This window comes from Phalacrocorax carbo, chromosome 4 (genome assembly GCF_963921805.1).
Source record: "Phalacrocorax carbo chromosome 4, bPhaCar2.1, whole genome shotgun sequence".
Taxonomy (NCBI): Eukaryota; Metazoa; Chordata; class Aves; order Suliformes; family Phalacrocoracidae; genus Phalacrocorax; species Phalacrocorax carbo.
This window is the reverse complement of record NC_087516.1, coordinates 64723235-64740903: the sequence shown is the minus strand read 5'-3', so window position 1 is coordinate 64740903 and position 17669 is coordinate 64723235. Positions and strand designations below refer to the sequence as shown.

The 17669-nt window shown below is 37.5% G+C and overlaps 1 protein-coding gene across 6 annotated transcripts in view; it reads left to right on the top strand.

Moving 5' to 3' along the window:
• Positions 1-17669, top strand: part of INPP4B (inositol polyphosphate-4-phosphatase type II B) — a 338027-nt gene that overhangs the window by 282691 nt on the left and 37667 nt on the right. For all 6 annotated transcript variants that reach the window (XM_064450242.1, XM_064450240.1, XM_064450243.1 and 3 more), the window contains 5 exons: positions 4137-4309; positions 5337-5460; positions 6490-6607; positions 11059-11199; positions 14330-14427. In XM_064450242.1, the coding sequence (XP_064306312.1) occupies positions 4137-4309; positions 5337-5460; positions 6490-6607; positions 11059-11199; positions 14330-14427 (654 nt within the window). The remainder of the gene's footprint in view (positions 1-4136; positions 4310-5336; positions 5461-6489; positions 6608-11058; positions 11200-14329; positions 14428-17669) is intronic.

Sequence of the window (17669 nt, the reverse complement as noted above, 5' to 3'; positions counted from 1 at the left end):
TTGCAATTTTAACTTAAAAGAAATTTGACACCTGCGATGTCAAACATAAGTCCTTTAATGAGTCAAACACAAAAGCAGTAATTTGTACTATCCCCTTCCCTAAGTGGTTCTACAGAGCTATCATCAGTCGCTGTAGGAGTAGAGGTCTTGACCAATGGTTGGCCCCCTGCATCTTCTTTATAGCAACAGCTGATTCTGAGCTGACTGCCAGTTTTCTCATGAAGGAGGGCATCTTGCACCTCTCCCAAACTCTTTTGGACGTGTAAGCAGTGACTCGTAACCAAGCGGTATCCTCGCATGTCAACAACGTTGTGGCAAGACAGATCAGAGTAATCTAAACCTGAATTTAGACCAGGAATTTAAAGCTCCCTTTAGAAATAATATATCTTTTTGAATTTCATTAATATTCCTCATTTATCCTTTGTATGCAAGACAGTTTTATTTTCCAAATTCTACTGAATTTACTTGTAAGCTTCAAAATATAATGCTTTTTTTTTTATATAAACTTCAGTTTCACAGTGCTTCTCTGTTTTGAGGAGCAACTTAAAATCTGTGGTGTTTGCTATAAGTAGATGCTTCTGATGGATATTTGGAGCTTTTTGCACTGTTAATGAATTAGCGTTATTTATGTTCTTCCTGGAGTATTTGCAGCAGGATATCGAGCATAACAAGTGACCTGTGGTGATTTTAACAGATCAAAGATTGAGCAGCTGTATAGATTTTTTTTCTCTAGCGTTGTCTTTTCCAAGACCTCAGTCTGTGATACACCTTTTATTTTGATCTTAACACACTAAACTTGCTTTAAAATAAAAGGACAGACGTGAGAATATACTAGTCCATACATAAATATTCTGTTTTCAAGAAACAATGCAATCCCTCTTTTAGATTTGCTAACCAGCTCCACCTTCTGGGGACTGGACATCCTTACTAATTGTGAACAAGAGTTTTCAGTATAAGCAAGGAGTAGTGACTGTTGGGTGACTTAACTGGATAATATACATGAGGGTATAGTTTTATCTTCTTTAGTTATGGCAACTACAATTCTATTTATATTCTACAGTAAAATAATTTATCTTTCCTTAGTCATTAGGGTAAGGTTTCCTACAAACTTACAATTTTTATTTTCTGCAAAGCAAAATACCTGTGTAAGTGAAACACCGTATTCTTTGGGACATTAAATACTCAGTAGGATTTATTTTTAATATATTTAGTATGAATGTCCTGTAATGAAAACATGGCCTTGAGAATCTCAAATCCTTGAATTCCTTCTTAATGCAACTAATACTGACAAAAATTACTTATGTAAGTTGGTATTCCAAACACGTAGTCTCCCCAAAAAATCTTTGTGAAAAAATGATCTTGAAGCTACTACAAGGTATGTGCAAAATAATTTGGAAAATCATAATAGAAGGTAGTTATCCATTGTTTACTGCCAACCTGGAATGCTGCATGAAGTAGAATCCACTTACATTTGTTCTGGGTGCAGTATTATTCAATATTTTCATTACTGACTTGGCTTATGAAATATGGATGACGCTTATAAAATTTGCAGATGGTTAAAGCTGGGAGAGTCTTTAAGCACCATGGGAGCAGGATTAGAATGGATCTTGATGAAATGGAGCACTGAAATATTAGGATACAGTTCAGTAAGGACAAGTGCAAAGTTATGTTCCTAAAGAAGCAGAAATACACAGTGCAGATTGACTGGTTAAGTGGCAGCTCAGTAGAAACAGATCTAAGTGTTACGTGACCTGTGGCCGGTATGTGACCCCTCTTTTATGAAAAAGAGTGTCAGTAAAGCTTTTTAGCCTCATCCACATAACCTGAAATTGTAAATGCAGGTTTACAAAGTGTGGCTAGTTCTAGAAATTCAGGTTTTTCTCTCTTGCCCTGGCTGTCAGTGTACTGGCAAGATCCTTGGCTGCGTCTGTATCCAGCTCTGCTTTGCCATGAAAGTGGGACAGATGTCTATTAGCTGTACCCTCAGGTCTACTTTAAAGTGGCCAGGTATGATCTTTTTCATTATTTGCTCGTCAGAAGCAGCCAACAAACTCTATTCTTATCACATAGAGCCCTGTTCATTGGTTTAGTATGCATTACACCTTTTAATCTCATTCTACAGCAGTTGCTTTCCTTGGCATTTATTTATTGATTAATTTAATATATTACTGTAATTTAAGACTAGATAGGAGAGTTTAGATTTTCTGGTCTGTCTAGTCTGATTTGCAGTATGTCACACCTTGTTGTCTACCTTATTTCTAAATTTGGCTGTGTCTCACAGCAGCCTCTGGCCTTTGGTGGTTCTTTGGCTTTTATTCCCTAGAATAAACATCCCCGTTAGTACTCATGACGAGAGGAAATCAAGTTGCTGCTCAGCCTTTTTCATGGGCTTAAGGAGATTAAACTCTAAATCTTGGTAGATGTCCTCTGCAAGCTCTCAGTTTTTTTTCAGCAGTCTCTTTAAAATGTGTACGCCAGACCTTGGCACACGGCATGTCAGTACTGTCCTAGTCAATGGCATGTGTAAAATCACCTCTTTTTGCTGGAGCATGAAACTGGGGGTGGCTTATGTTCTGTTTTGTTCACAACGGCTCTATCTTCATAACTGCTGTTTTCCAGGGAATAGTTCTTCAGTCCGTATTACTCACACTTAAATATGTATGACTGTGTTAAAACACACATTGTCTGACCACAAAGACATTATTATTTGCAAAGGAACTCAAGTTCTTCGACTACTCTGTCCTTGTTCCTATTCCCTCTTTCCTGTGCCCTTTTTTTTTTTTTTTTTTTTTTCCAGTTTCTCCTGGCTTTCAAAGTTCTCTCCAGTCTTCCTGGCTACACTTTTATTCCTTTACATATTTTTCTGGAGCACAGCCGAACTGGCTTTGCACCAGGCAGCCCTGTCTTTCTGCCTAAAGAACTTCTTCAGTACTAAGGAGTCTTTGACTGGCCTGACTCAGAATGGTACCTGAAACCATGTGCTGTTATCTTCCGCCTAATTACAATTTAAATGGAACAGATTTTAATTATCATTGATTCTTAACTACACTAATCTACAGAAAATATGAGTCAACGCTAGACTCTATTAAGTCAGTTGCACTCCCTATTTTTATATAGAATTTTCTGGAGTGTTGATTTCTCTTTCATTTAAAACTATAACAATGCAACTGAGATGTAGATTCTAAAGGAGGGTGGTGTTTTTATTAATTTGCTCAGATTAGAGGGGAAGGCAAAACCATATGCAACTACAATGAAGGTCTGATTTTATTAAATTGTGAAAAATTCAGGAACAGCTTGGGTGACTGGGCAAGTCTGAGAAGCTGTTCTGATTTTCCTCCATTCCTAGTTATCACTTCATTTCATTTGTAATATATTAAGGAGTCCCAATTTTCAAGCATTTCACAAGCTTCTTTTTTCTGATATCCCTAGCATATATTCTAACAGAGCAAAACATATTACAAAATAGTTCTAAACCTCTCTGCTCGAAGTAGCTAAAAAAATAATGAGTTCAATATCTCTAAATATTTAAAGAGAACAATATAGGGAGAAGCTAAAAAGAAAAAAGAATGCGACCTGAAGGTTAGGATTTTTCTAGCCTATACATTAGACAGATAATATCCTTCTAGATATCTATGTGTTCTTCTGTTTTGCCTCCCAGCACCCACTGTTTCTTAAATATAGGCTCTTCCCCCCCTCCCGCCCCGCCTTTTTTTTTTTAATTATTTTTCTGATGGTACTTCATTTGTTTACGTAGCAAGTTGTCAGTGCTGAAAAGAACAGATCTTCTGCACTGTATTCATCTTGTGCTGAGTTTTCACATGTATCCCTGTATACCCCTGTATATGACACTTTAATGCAAGGTTTACAGAGAAGTTAGGTCTGTTAAAAAGTCATTGCTTCAGGATATAGTTGGATTCAGGCCACGGATTTAGCCCCCAGTCTCCATGGTAGGCTGGAGTCTACATCTAAGCATATTCTCCGGTGGCGTTTGCCGTACCACAATGCTTAGGATGGAGTTGCAGGGGCACTTTAAACTGTAGGACGATCTACGCAGCCACTGCAGCCCTCTTTCCGTCCTGAAAAGGGTTTTCACTGCAAGTTTTCTGGTTTGGAACAGATGATCTATCTTGTTCTAGGTGACTGGTATGAACAGCTTTATCCCCTGGTGATTACGCTGAAGGACTGCATGGGAGAGGTGGTGACCAGGGCGAAGCAATCGATGGCGTTTGTTCTGCTGCAGGAACTTGCCTGTGGTTTGCCACAATGTTTGATGCTGACCCTAAGAAGAGACATCGTCTTTAGTCAAGCAGTAGGTTGTCTTGTGTCACTTATCTCCTACTGTTGCTATAATTAAGCATACTATTCATGCCAGTGTCTGTGTTTTTCTGTTTGTTTTTTTTTAAATTCTATTTTATTTTCTTTTTCCAATTTAACACAACATTTTCATATATTTTTCCATTACATCCACCTAAATATTTTATATTATAATAGAGAAATTAATAGTAAATGGAAATCCATATTAACTGTATCACTGAATCAGAGAAGTAGGTCTGCAGTGGAATGGAAAATGTTACCTAATCTCCCTTTTGCACAAAGAAGGATCCATAAAGCTATTTTCAGTCTTCCTAGATTATATGCCAGTATCCTCACCCGTAGGTGAAGTTCTCAAGTCTATTCCTCCAATATTCCTTGCTGCTATTCAAGCTAGGTTTTTTTTTTTTCTCCTGGTCACCTTGGAAATGAAGAACAGATTATTTGTTTTCAGTTTGTAGCAGTATTTTATGTGTTTGAAGACTTTTAGCATGTCTCTTCTCAGATTTGTCTTCTCTTTGTAAATAACTGAAGTTCTTCTGATACTCTCCTGTAGATCATGTTTTCCGCATAGATTTTTCTCTAAATGATTAGTCTAAGTTCTCTTAAGTTATATGTTTTTCCTAACGTAATTAAGGAGTTAGGGTGCACCTGCCAAGGAGATTCTGTTGCACTAGGTGCATAACTGCTGTCAAATCCATCATAATTCACAGCCTTGTGTTTATAACCTGCCAATGGAGGTTCTGGTCTTGCTTATATCAGTGTAAATAATGCACAACCCCGCAAAACAAATGAAGCTTATCTAGTGTAAAATAAAGGACTATTTCACTGCTTTTTACACCAAAAAAATGCCTTAATAATACATTAATATGAAATTATGTATGTAGTCACTAAACAGAAATTTCCATGCTGTTTTCTCAAATATCTAAATATTAATTCTGTTATGTATAACAATATCAGGCCTTATTTTAACTATGGTATGATAGTAGCTCTGTTAATTTCACATTTTTTCATTGTCTTTATAGCTCGCTGGATTGGTCTGTGGGTTTATAATCAAACTGCACACAGGTTTACACGACCAAGGATTTTTACAGCAGCTTCATACCGTTGGATTGCTTGTGCAATATGAAGGACTCCTCAGTACATATAGTAAGTATTGTTCTTGGACAAAGTCCCGTATGCATCCAGACCAGAAGTTTACCCAGGAGCTTCTTATATTAACCTCTTCTGCTTCCAGTGATGTGGCTTATTGAATCAACAAATATTACCCTTAGGAGACAGTAGGCTTCCATATAATAGCACAGTTGAAGTCATTGATTGTGTGTTGTCAATTCTGTGTCAAAAAATACCCATTTATTTTATTCTCAATTCCTCTGAGCACGCTAGTTGCTAATTATTCCATGTAGAGTGCTGAACTACATTGTCTTAAATACAGAAGACTCCTTCCTCAGTACAGCTAGTGGAAATTTTGGTCTTAATAAAAACTGTCTCCATTTGTGCAGGCATTTGGCCTGACCCAAAATAGCTGGTTTATAAAGCGAACCCAAACAGCAGATTTTTAAACAGTTACTGACTCTATCAGCCTCTGCCTTGACCACACCAGTATTGGTTATGTGAAGACAGCTTGAAAACCGATTCCTAGCTTGTCACAGATGCCATCATTTGATAGGTATTAAAAAGGACATTTGGAGGGAGAAACTGCGCTATGTTTCAAAGTGCTTTGAACTAGATGTATAGGAATCTTTCCCCAAATTAGAGAGTTTGACTGAAGTAGAGAGGTTTAGCATCTGTGCAGCTTTTTAATGCACAGGCTATTGCAGATCCTCACTTGGAGATTGCTGTCAGGTTCCCTTTTGCATAATACTCGTCGTTATTCTCAAAACCTTTGTCCTCTGTCAGCAGGATAGTCTTTTAAAACACTTTCAGAATAGGCAAAAATGGCTTTTCTGAGGTTATTCTATGCACACATAAAGCAGTCTGATTTTCAGAGGTGCTTGATACTCATAGTTGCCATTTAGGCCACGGTCTGCTTTTATGTAGGTTACTTTAATGTGGATTTCGGGCTGTGATTTTTAGATGCATAGACTGGAAAATATAATCCCCATATTGCTTTACTATAACCTATTCAGTGACTGATCTGTCTACTCTGTTAACAACCTCAGTAATCTTTCCATATAGGTGAAGAAGCGGGGATGCTGGAAGACATGGCTGTGGGAATTTCAGATTTGCAGAAAGTAATGTTTAAAGTCATTGAAGCCAAATCAGAAGATTTTTTGCCTCTTATAACTGGAAGGCGGTAAGTACTTTGTTTCCTGGAGGCCATGGCGCATAGTTTTAATCTGTAATACATGAAAACCCAGATAATGGTTTTCTTGTTGCTGAGTTCTATTTTATGGAAAGTGCAGTAGTTTTACTTTTCATGAGATGAATGGAGATGTAATGAAGTGGTAGGGCTTTGTAAAGCTAGTAGTAATATGGACTCTGGGTTGCTTTCTGGATGAAAAGCTAAAAGTTCCAGTTGTCTTAATACAAACTAATCAACAGTGTCTGGGTTGTGCAGAGTTTCTGTTTCATTTTTTATATATAGATACTGAATCAAAGAGAAGTGACAGGGTCAATATTTACAACAGCGGCCTCTAACTGAAGAAACCTTGGTTTTGAGGTGTCCAGAACTTGTATTTCAGTGTGACAAATGAAATTGCATTTCTAAGAGTTAGGCCTTTGTTCTCTTAATATGGAAACTGAAAAACTCAGATGCCAAAACTTGGTGGTCACTTTTGAAAAATGAAGCCTGTCTTAGTTGATGGAGATCACACAGGACATACGCAACCTCAGAAATCCTTGCATGAAGCCACTAATGCGGTATGCATCCCACATAAGCACAGCTCAATATCAGGACATACACTGAAATACTTCATTAATTGAGGCTAGAAGAGGGTTAACAAGATTGTTGCACAGGAGGAATGGGTTTTTCATCTTCATTATTATTGTAGTCTGAAGCTCCAAATGTTTTTACTTTTACAGAAATCACTTCCTTAATAGTATCATTATTCTTAGGATGACTGTAAATTAAATTCAGCTAAAAGCAGCAACTTTTTTAGAAAAGATATGTTTCCTCTGAAGGGGGCTTTCACCACTGATTTACTTAATTATTCTGGATGATTCACTCTCATCCTATGGGCCTTCCAAGAAGGCATTGAAATAAGTAGCAGGAAGGCTGGAGTATGATAGGCAACACATCGGGAATAATTAAGAATAATTATGGTGTGTAGATAAAACAGAAGAAATACATCCTTTGTAAATCACAGCAGTCAAAAATCTTGAAAAATCCAGCAGCTACATTTACTGGCTTGCTGCCATTACTGCAGCACACTGAACTGTCACACTAGGAGGTCCTGGGTTTGAAAGAGACTCGAGCTTTAAGCTGCCTCAGGCATTCTGGATTGATGGAGCAGTCAGTCTTTAGGAAGAAGAGTTACTGCCTGTGATTGCTGTACTGTACTTACTGGCAGGTATTCACTGGATGGAATTGGTATCAGATAAGAAAAAAAAAGTCTTTAAGGTTTATGTGGAGGAGCCCCATTCCTGTTAGAGCTGTGATGAGACAGCTCCTATCAGACAGCATTGGTGGAAGTCATCCATAAAAACAGAAGACAGTGGAAAACCTAGTTATTTTCTAATTAATGTTTAAAAACACCACAATTTCTAAATCGTTTTGGTTGTTATATGGTGTGGCTCAATAAAATGAGACTAAAAGGCTGTAGAAATGCAAGACAGAAAATTAAGCTACAAATTCTTATCTTGCAGAGCCAGAGTATTCACTTGTAATTGTTTTTCTAGGGAAGTGCTTAAGACTGAGTTTCTATGTACACAAACAAATCAATCCAAAGAGCGTGGCATCAGCTAGCAGTGCTCTAACCTGCTGACATGGGTGGCTGACCCCAGCCAACCAGGTGCAGTGAAGTTCTGCTGAGGCACTCAGGTCCTTTTATTATAGGCAAAAGTGGTTAACACTTTAATAAAATTCTTTTGATAGAATGTATTTGTGCACATGAACTTTGAGGCATCACAGGGTTTGATACCATGTTTTCAATGAAGCCCACAATTGGACTAGCACTTACGGCCACACTGAAGTGATCTGAAAGGTTATCACCTGACTGAAAGAAGAGCTGGGTAAAGCACCTCCCAGCTGAGATGCAGTGACTGACCATGTGCGCATTTTTTTCTTTTATAAAGCAAAGGTGTGTGTAAGTGACTTGTTTTGCATTTACTGCAATGAACTAAGAGCCTGTGATTTCATCCAACTGCAAGTAGCTGCAGGGTCCATGGCCTGCAGATACATGGGGGTAATTTTTAGAAGTCTTCTAACAGGACTACAAGTCTTTGTCTATCTTCATATGTGATGATAAATATTAGAGAATAAGGCAAATATAGTCAAAGAAAGGTATATTCTTAATCAGTCCTGTTTTAGTGAAATCATATAAATTTATACAATTCATTCTGAAAGAGGTGATGGTTTATTATTTACTCTCTTAAACATGCTGGATTTCTCCACCCTGCTTTCCTAAATTTCACTAAATATTAAAAATTATGTATTGATTTTTCCTTCTCATTGGAAAATGTAGTAGCTGCCTGATCCATCTCATGCCAAAATCACCTGATATCTCTGCGCTGAGTCTAACCATATAAGAGAGAAACTACATGGTGATAAAATTTATTGCTGTATTACTGTTTCTTGTTTAAATAGAAGCATAGCACCTGTAAGATTTTTGGTAAATTAATGTCAAACAAATCCTCCAGATTTCAGTGCTTTGAATTCTAATTCTTCTGCCCCCTGCCCCAACCTGATTTCAGTACCATTCCTGGACTTTCTAGAGAGCTCGCTGTCACAGATTGCTAGCCTTTTCTTTACATGATCAGAAGCGGGTTGTTTTCATTGTGCAATTGGTTACAGATTTTTAAAAATTACCAAGGATTGTCTCTGAGACTTCAAAAAATGTTTTGAAAAAGAAAAAAAAATAGGACAAGGGGAAGCTCTCAAATGGTACTGATGTTAATTTATCATACTTAAAGGTCAGCATTTCTCAATGTTCTTTCATACACTGAAAGGTTTGTAGTGATTTTGGGGTGTGAAATGTAGCAATGAAATGATTTGGTGGCATTTTGGTTCAGTAGCATATGCTCTTTGGATTAGACTAAACCAACATTTCTTCTCAACCTCATGAAAGCACTCCATCACAGAAGGGTGTTCTGGTATCACTTGACAGCAGCTAGGAGTGCTCGCGTGCAGGCTGAGAATGAATGCTGCTACGCAAAGATCATTTGGACAGAGTTCTTCACTGCCATTCTTGCGAACTCTCTCTTTCCTTCACATGGGTGAATTAACACCAGGATTACACACTAGTTTTAGGCCGTACCACATCATATGCTGTTGCCCTAGCTGAATATAATTACTTCCAGTCACAAGTCTGCGCTGGAACCATTTTATGTTGTTTTCAGATATATGGGCAGGTTAGAGGCGCAAACATGACCACTAGCTCTTCTAAGCTGAGTCTGTTTAACCAGACACCTACTCTGAGATAGTGCCACTCATCCCTCCAGCCTGCCAAGAGTGTCAGAACTACTGCAGAAACTGCCCTTTTTCTTCAAGGTTTTCTGCCTTTTCTCACTCAAATTCTACATGGGGGTAATGCAGATTGTATTTTAATTCTTTAGCAAGGACATGGTTGATTAAGGGTTGGAGGGACTTCATGATAGATTATTTTAATAGGTGCAAACTTTTTTCTACCTTGAGTTCATATGCAAAAGCTGTGTGACTTCCTAGGCCTGGTTTCTGTAGGTAGGACATAGATCCTCCTTCCCTGCTGTTGCTGTAATACTCTTCCTTCTTGGTGGTATACCCAATGTGCTCTACAGGAGAGAAAATGTCAGTCGTCAAATCCTGGAGACAAATGGATTTCCTTCTGGTCTGTTGTATTTCTTTATTTGACTGATTGCTCTAATAACAGAAAGAAAGCTAATTAAAAACTAAGTCAACGGCATGCTGTTGCTTCTGTTGTGAGGTCAGGTGCCAGTCCTCAAACACAGACGAAATTCTACTTGAGGTTTCCACATGATCAGAATTTGGACTGGCAGCCACAGTAACATGTTTTTCATAAAGTCAGACCGAATACAAACATAAAAGCAGAACTACTGTATATCATATCCCTTCTCCTAAAATAAGATTCATGTTTGTGTAATGAACCTTCAGTTATTATCTTCACAGAGTCAATTTTGTTATTGGTAATGCTTTCTATCCCCAGGGAGAAAATCCAGCCACTGAAGAAAATGGGAATTTTGCTTTGGGTTTTTTGTGAAAGGTTTTTGCTCATATTACATTTAGAGTGGATACAGGATCAAGTTGTGACTTCTGAAAGGAAGTTCTTTTTGTAACTCAGCAAGATGCATTTTAAGAGTTGAGGTGTTTTCACTGATATTTTGGTAGCAGTAGACTTTTTTCCTGCTTTAATCTTTAGTCCTCTTTTCGCTTCAGTAAAGAAGTTGGTATCGAAAGCCTTTTTCCATATAGCTTGGTTATGCTCTTAAAACAAGCAAGCTGAATTGTCAAATTTTATAGTTGAATACAATTAAGGGGAAAAGGGGGAAACTGATTTATAAGTCTACATGTTCTCTGTAATTTACGAACGCTATAATTTCAAGCAAACCAATCAATATTCCCACTCTTACTCTTCTTTGTATTTTTCCTAGTGAACATTACGTTATAGAGGTCCAGCTTCCAGCAAAGATGTTTGAGTTGCTGCCACAAGAGATTAAAGAAGGAAAGCTACTTCGCATGTATCCAGTACTCTTTAATGTTGGAATCAATGAGCAGCAAACGCTTGCAGAGAGGTAAGAAAAAATCATGTTTCATTTTCTGTGCAAGTATGCTGTGCTAGTACGTACAGGATATCTCGCAGGATTAAAAATAACTCTTTTTTTGTTATTTGCTCTCGGACCATCTCACATCAACTCGGTATGTATTTTAAAAAATATGAAAGGAAATAAGCACAATCTATCAAGCAATGCAAAATAATGAAAGAGTCCAAGTGAAGATATGAGCCTGTGCAGGACTTTATTTCACACAGTCAACACCAAGTTTCCTTTGGATACAGATATAAAATGGATCTCTGTTTCACAGATGTAGAACTTTGTTAATATAGAGTACTTTGGCCTTTTCAAACATCAGTTTGAAAATTTGAAATCGATATTATCGTAAAGGTGGGGTTGAAGATGCTGGACAAGTCTTGAAAAAGAACACTCTTTCTCAGCTTTTTATGGCTTATTTTCCTGAGTTTGAGGAGTGGTAGTTAATAATAGGGAATGTGTTAGTAGTATGTTTGTAGAATCATGAAGGCTGATGTTGAAGTTCTGATGTGTTAATATCACTCCTCTGGAAAGACTGCTGGAAACTAATTCATTAGTACAATAATAATTGAAGTTTCACCAACCTATTAATTTTCCTTCCAAGAGAAGGGTACCTGTCAGTCATGTTCAATTACTAGTTTGTGCAATGCTAAAATGGCAGGATAGACATCAACAATGAGACAGCTACTTTTTCTTCTTTTTCTTTTTTTTTTTTTACCTGGTTTTATTAACAGAGCAACCAAGAGACATAATACCTATCTTTAGATTGCATTCACTAGAAACTCAAAACCAAAAGCAAAAGGCTAGCCAGGGAAATAAAGGGAGACAGTGAAAAACCATAAACCTGGACAATAGGCAAGAAGTTAAGCACAACAGGAGTTTCACATCCTGTTCTTTGTAGACAGCAGAGTAAAAGGAATCTTTTAAGGAATGCCATCAGGAAGCTTTATGGATGTTCATGGGAGACTCCTCCAGGTTATGAGTGGTTATGTGTGAGAAAAATTAAGGTAGAAAATTGAAATGGGAGACATAGGCTGAATCAGAAAACAGTAAGAACTGGCATTCTACTATTAAAAGAGTTGAGTGGTTGGTTAGGGAACTTGAAACATTCTTGAAAACAAAAATAGCTTATTCTTGAGGCCATAATGAAGGGAAAAGTGATGCTATGAGAGGAGTGATGTGGAGAAAGTTATAGTGTACAAAACCAACAAAATTAGTCATGACAATTGTGACTAGAACTTGTCACATTTTTCCAAAATCGGAGAAAAGGAGTATGCAGTAACCAAGAAGTAGGCAGGGGGGACTGTGTGTTACAAATGTCCTGAAGAAAGATTTGACAAGATTTAGAAATAGCCTGGATATATGGGGACCTGTAGAGGAGTTGATCTGAAAAGATGTCTGGCTTGCAAGTGGAGTGGCAGGAAGAATGGTAGCATTGTTCACAGGGGTGATTTTACATTGTGCGCAAAGCAAGCCATGAATGAAAATTTAATATATGTATATCTGTAAATATAGAGGGATATATATCTATCAAGCAAATCAAGTTGTATTAGTTCATGCAGAAACAGCTTGTCCATGTGCACTTACAGGTGTAAGCATTAGACTTAATTCAAAATACTGCTTAACTCTTAAAGCTATACATTGGTCTTTAAGATTGGAAACACTGCATATGCTTTTTGGTAAAAAGTATGTTTTTGTGGGAAAATGAATATGAGGCTAGAAATAAGGTTTTGTAATAAATTTATAGACAATGTTACTTTATTAGATGCAAACATCTCTTCTTTCAGTAAAGCTCAGCTGAGAATATATAGGGTTTAAAAGTAATGTTCTCATGTGATGGTGCAGCAATGGCTACTGAGGAAGTAGCTGAGTCTTTTCCCACTTTGGCCCATTTAAATATTTGATTCCCTTCTTCATGATGCAGCAGTACATTTAGTATCTTCTGAATTGTGTCCCCTTTGTCTACCTGAATTTTTCACTTAACCTGTCCATGCCTCTCTTTCTGTGCTCCCCTGTTTCCTGTTCTGTCTTCCTTTTCTTCATTTCAAGGCTATTCTAAAAATGAGTTGGAAAAACTTGGCCCTAACTGCCTAAGGGGCATTCCTGTCTCTACATTCATTCATATCTCTCATAGATGTACCAGAAGGGAGGGTTTGGGGTTTGTTTTTTTCTTTAGCCTATGTGAAACTTGACTGTTGTAGAAACTTTGGTCTCAGCAAGACATTTGCTGATATAGCTATCGTCAGTTCATGGATAAGTGTAATCACATCCTGATGTTGTCTGGGTTTTCAGTGAGGTGCGGGACAGTGAGGATTTGGGTGATGTGTTCCCAGCAGACTTGACTGTTGCAGGAAACCCCATAACATACTCCTGAGCCAGCTGCAGCATTGCAGAGCGACCGCTGAGGTCTGTGTGCTGCAGACAGCTGAAGTCAGCTACCCGGCGGGTCCCAACTCTGTGAGGCTTAATGGTGAAAACATTGCTCAATGGCAGAGAAATGGCGCTCTCATCAGTTTCAGGTACAAGAAACCAAGATAACTAACAGCTCAGGAACAGTTTAGGGCAGAAAGGGCCCAGAGAAGTAATCAATTTGACTATTTATAGCAAATATTCTGAGACTAGAGCAGAAATTAGTACTTCAGAAGGTTTTTCACCTGACACTTGCATCTCTTCCATCTTGTGTGGCTTCAATATTGTCCAGCTCTGGTAGAAATTAATATACCTAAGCAACAGCAGCAGTAAGAGATGTAGGAGTTGTTCTCTGCCTGCGGTGCCATCTGAAATTCCACAAAGACCCTTTGCATTTATTCAGGATTTGTGAAGGGAAAAAGAATATGTGCTTTATTGAATGTTTTTTCTGTAAATGGATTACTTTTTCCATAAGTTTTTGGAAGAATTATCCGTGAGTGATGACCTCATCCCCAAATATTAGTACCAAAGCATAGGAGATTAGCAACTGTACGTTTGACAAAATCTAGTACATTCAACACTAGTGGGGAAAAAAAAAATATGTTATTTATGCAGAGAAGTAATTCTGAAGGATCTTTTAGCTTTCTTCTAGTTTGGGCGTTGGTTTGGGGTATTTTTTAATCATTTTACTGTGCTTTTTTTATAGGTTTGGAGATACCACTTTGCAGGAAAACATTAATCAGGAAAACTTAGAACTTCTGAAAGAATATTACAAGCTGTTTACAGAAAAAATGCCTCCTGATTGTGAGTACAAAATAATGCAATATCCAAATGGCTTTGAAAAGGTTTGATAGGTAAAAGATTGTAAGTTGGTAATATTAGCTCAATGTTAGTGTGCAACTTTTAGAGTTAGGCCTTAATCCCGTAACTTATTCCATAATGTTAAACACTTTGTGCCTGTACAGAGCCCTGCTGACGTCAGTTGCGATTGCAGGCCCAAGGCCATAGCAAAAACTGCAGGGAGAGTGAAACAGAGTAATGATGAACTAAACAGCTCTTTTGAATTATTAATATAATATGCTTTTGAATATTTCAAGTGGAGGAGAGGTTGTACCTACGATATTTGTACAGAAATACTCGGTGGGAATTTTCATCAGTTTCAGTCACTCCATCCATTCTTATTTTGAATATGTATTAAGGTATAGCAAACCACTGAGAAATCTGCAGATGCAAATAAAAGCAATGAGCCATATCATAATGTCACTGATATTAATAGCATGATTCCATTAGAAGAGGCCCTATATTCCAATTTTATAGAAATTTGGTATCTTAAACATTACTATTCTGTTACTTTGATTGTTGAAAGAAAACACTGAAAAGACCATTGATATCAATCTAATCCTGTTAAAGTAGTCTTAATGCCTAAGTTATATACCCAAATGTTGCAGATTTCACAGCTGATTTGAAATAGCTTGGACTTAGGTCTCTGTTCCTTCCCCTTGAGGGCAGGGGGGTATGAATCTTTTGAAACTAAAGGTCTATCATCCTACAGGACATGTGTGTAACTCCTCATGGTGTGAATACTGCTGGTTAAAATCCTTCAGTTTCTCTTATAGACCATCTTGTGATCACTACCTTTGCAAATTTTCCATTACATGTATGTACTTGTAGTTTTATCTAATGTGTCACTGTATATGTGTACATGTTTATCTTCTAGATCAGGATGATTTTCATTTGTTAATAATTTTGACAGAGGTGAAAGCTTTGTTCCTAAATGGCGGGCAATATGCCCATCCATCCACCCACCCGCATCTCTAATATTTCTAGGATTTCTACAGAGAAACTCATACAAGAAGTTAGTAATTAATTTAGGGAAATCCTGCCAAGAAAGTATTCTGAAAAACTAACCTCTTCTGGGGTTAGGTCTAAGGTAGATCTGCTACCGCATAAATGGATTTGATTATATAAAAGCAAAAATTTGCATGCAGATAATATTGGCTGCTTTTCATTAACAGAAACTAACCTTGTAGTGTCTTTCTGCAGAGGATTATTAGTGAGCCGCACAGTCTTCCTGGACTTCTTCCAGACTGTGCATGCTTTTGAAAACTGCGTTTGTCTAATTCATCATGTCTCTTCTGGTTATTATTACCTTCTTGCTTTTTCTCTACCTCTGAGATCTGAGTCTGTTCTTTGTCCAGATCTTTACAGAACACAAAGCACCTTCTGGTTCCATTGCCCTTCTGGGTAGCTCCCTGCCATTATATGGAACCACTCTTTTGGCTTCGAGGAATGTGTCTTTTAAACTAGCTCCCTGGAAAAAAGTGAAGCTCTCCACTGGGGGATAACTTCAGTTAGGAAGATAAACCTCCATCCAAGCCAAGCTGGCAGCAGCCCTGGTGTTGTAGCCAAGTGAGAGCCGTTCAGTATTGATGACTCCTTGATGGTTTTGTCACTCCTTTCCAGATAGTTTTCTGTAGTGCCAAATCTGTGCTACAAAATAAATGCAGGACCTGGTTCACAAAGCTGTTAGTTACAAATAACGCTCATAAAGCTGGACAGAATTTGAGGACTCACGGCCCTGTTGGCCAGGCTGTTGCATCCACCATCCTAAGGCAGCCTCACTTGCCTGCTGCTTCATTTGTGTATTCCATTTCAAAGAATTCAATTTTCCACTCCCATAAAGGTATTGCCACCTTTTGCTATCAGTTTTTCTCTCATGTCTGTAATTCCCATTGCCAGTAATATTCTAGCTTTCTCTCTATTCTTAGTATGCATGTAACTGCATATGCCAGACACTGACTTTCTGTCTTCTTTTAGGTGAACTCTGTCGATTTCCTGTTTCTTAATCTCTTTAATTTTCTGATAGGATACTCTGAAAACAATAAAAAACAGTGTGATCCCAGAAAGATTCCTACCAAAAATGCCAACCAAATGTAGTTCTGGTTTAGGCACCAAAATAGTACTGCTTTTGCAGAATGACTAATTATAGTAAGGGTACAAAAATGTATGATTGTTCTTTAGTAGTACATAATTAATTGAAAAGAATGGCTTAGAACTCAATTTAAACAGTTGAAGCATAAAATTGGAGAAGCCTATGTCGTGAGTGATAGTCAGTGTTGCTGGTTTCATACCCAACAGCAACATCAGTGTTGCAAAATATTGTCCCATGTGAGAAGAGGGATGAAATGGAAGGTTTAGAAATCCTGCAAGCAAATAAAGATTTTTCTTCCATAGCATCATAATGCATGTAGTAGTACACGCATTTTCAACATAAAGTCTATCAGTCTGTTTTGTACTTCCAGGCTTCTCCCCCTTATAATCTCTGAGAATGGTTTTATGGTTTAATACTGCATGTGACACAAGGAATTTAAGCAATCGATCACGTCCAGTCAAGATGCAGCTCATTTTGTAATATTATAAATTAGGAGAATCTTGCTTTACCTATGGTGAAGACACCTCTCTGAGATGATGCATTTTCTGCTGTGAACCAAAGGAAAACTGCTTTGAAGCAATAAAATGTTTACCTAGTGATACATTCTTACAATGTGGAAGCATCTTTTCACAGTGGTCATTCTATGCTATGTTTTTTAAAGAAACAGATGCAAGATAAGTATAATAGTCTAGGAGGTTGCCATGTATTTTTATATGCTCTCCATTACCTAATTGTATGATCAGGAATTGTAATATACAGATAAAACAATCCTCATTAAGATTATTACAAAACTAGTTTCAGTGTACATTTTCTGCATTTTTGTTTTCTTTTTGCCAGCACAATATGAGTAAGGAAACTTAGATGTTTTTAGAATAGTTCTTTCTGAGTATATTTAAATTACTTCTTACTGTGAATCATGGATAAGGGAAAGTACAGAATTCATTAAAGGTAAAAGGTAAAAGCCTGTTGATAAGCGGGACCATTCCAGCTGTGATCAGGTTAGGAGAATGGATTTTGACCTGCATTAGTAGTTTCCTCATTTTATAGCTTTGAATTGAACATAAATCTTAGGTTTTGTGTTTGGGGCTTGGGTTGGGTTTTTTTCCCACTGGAT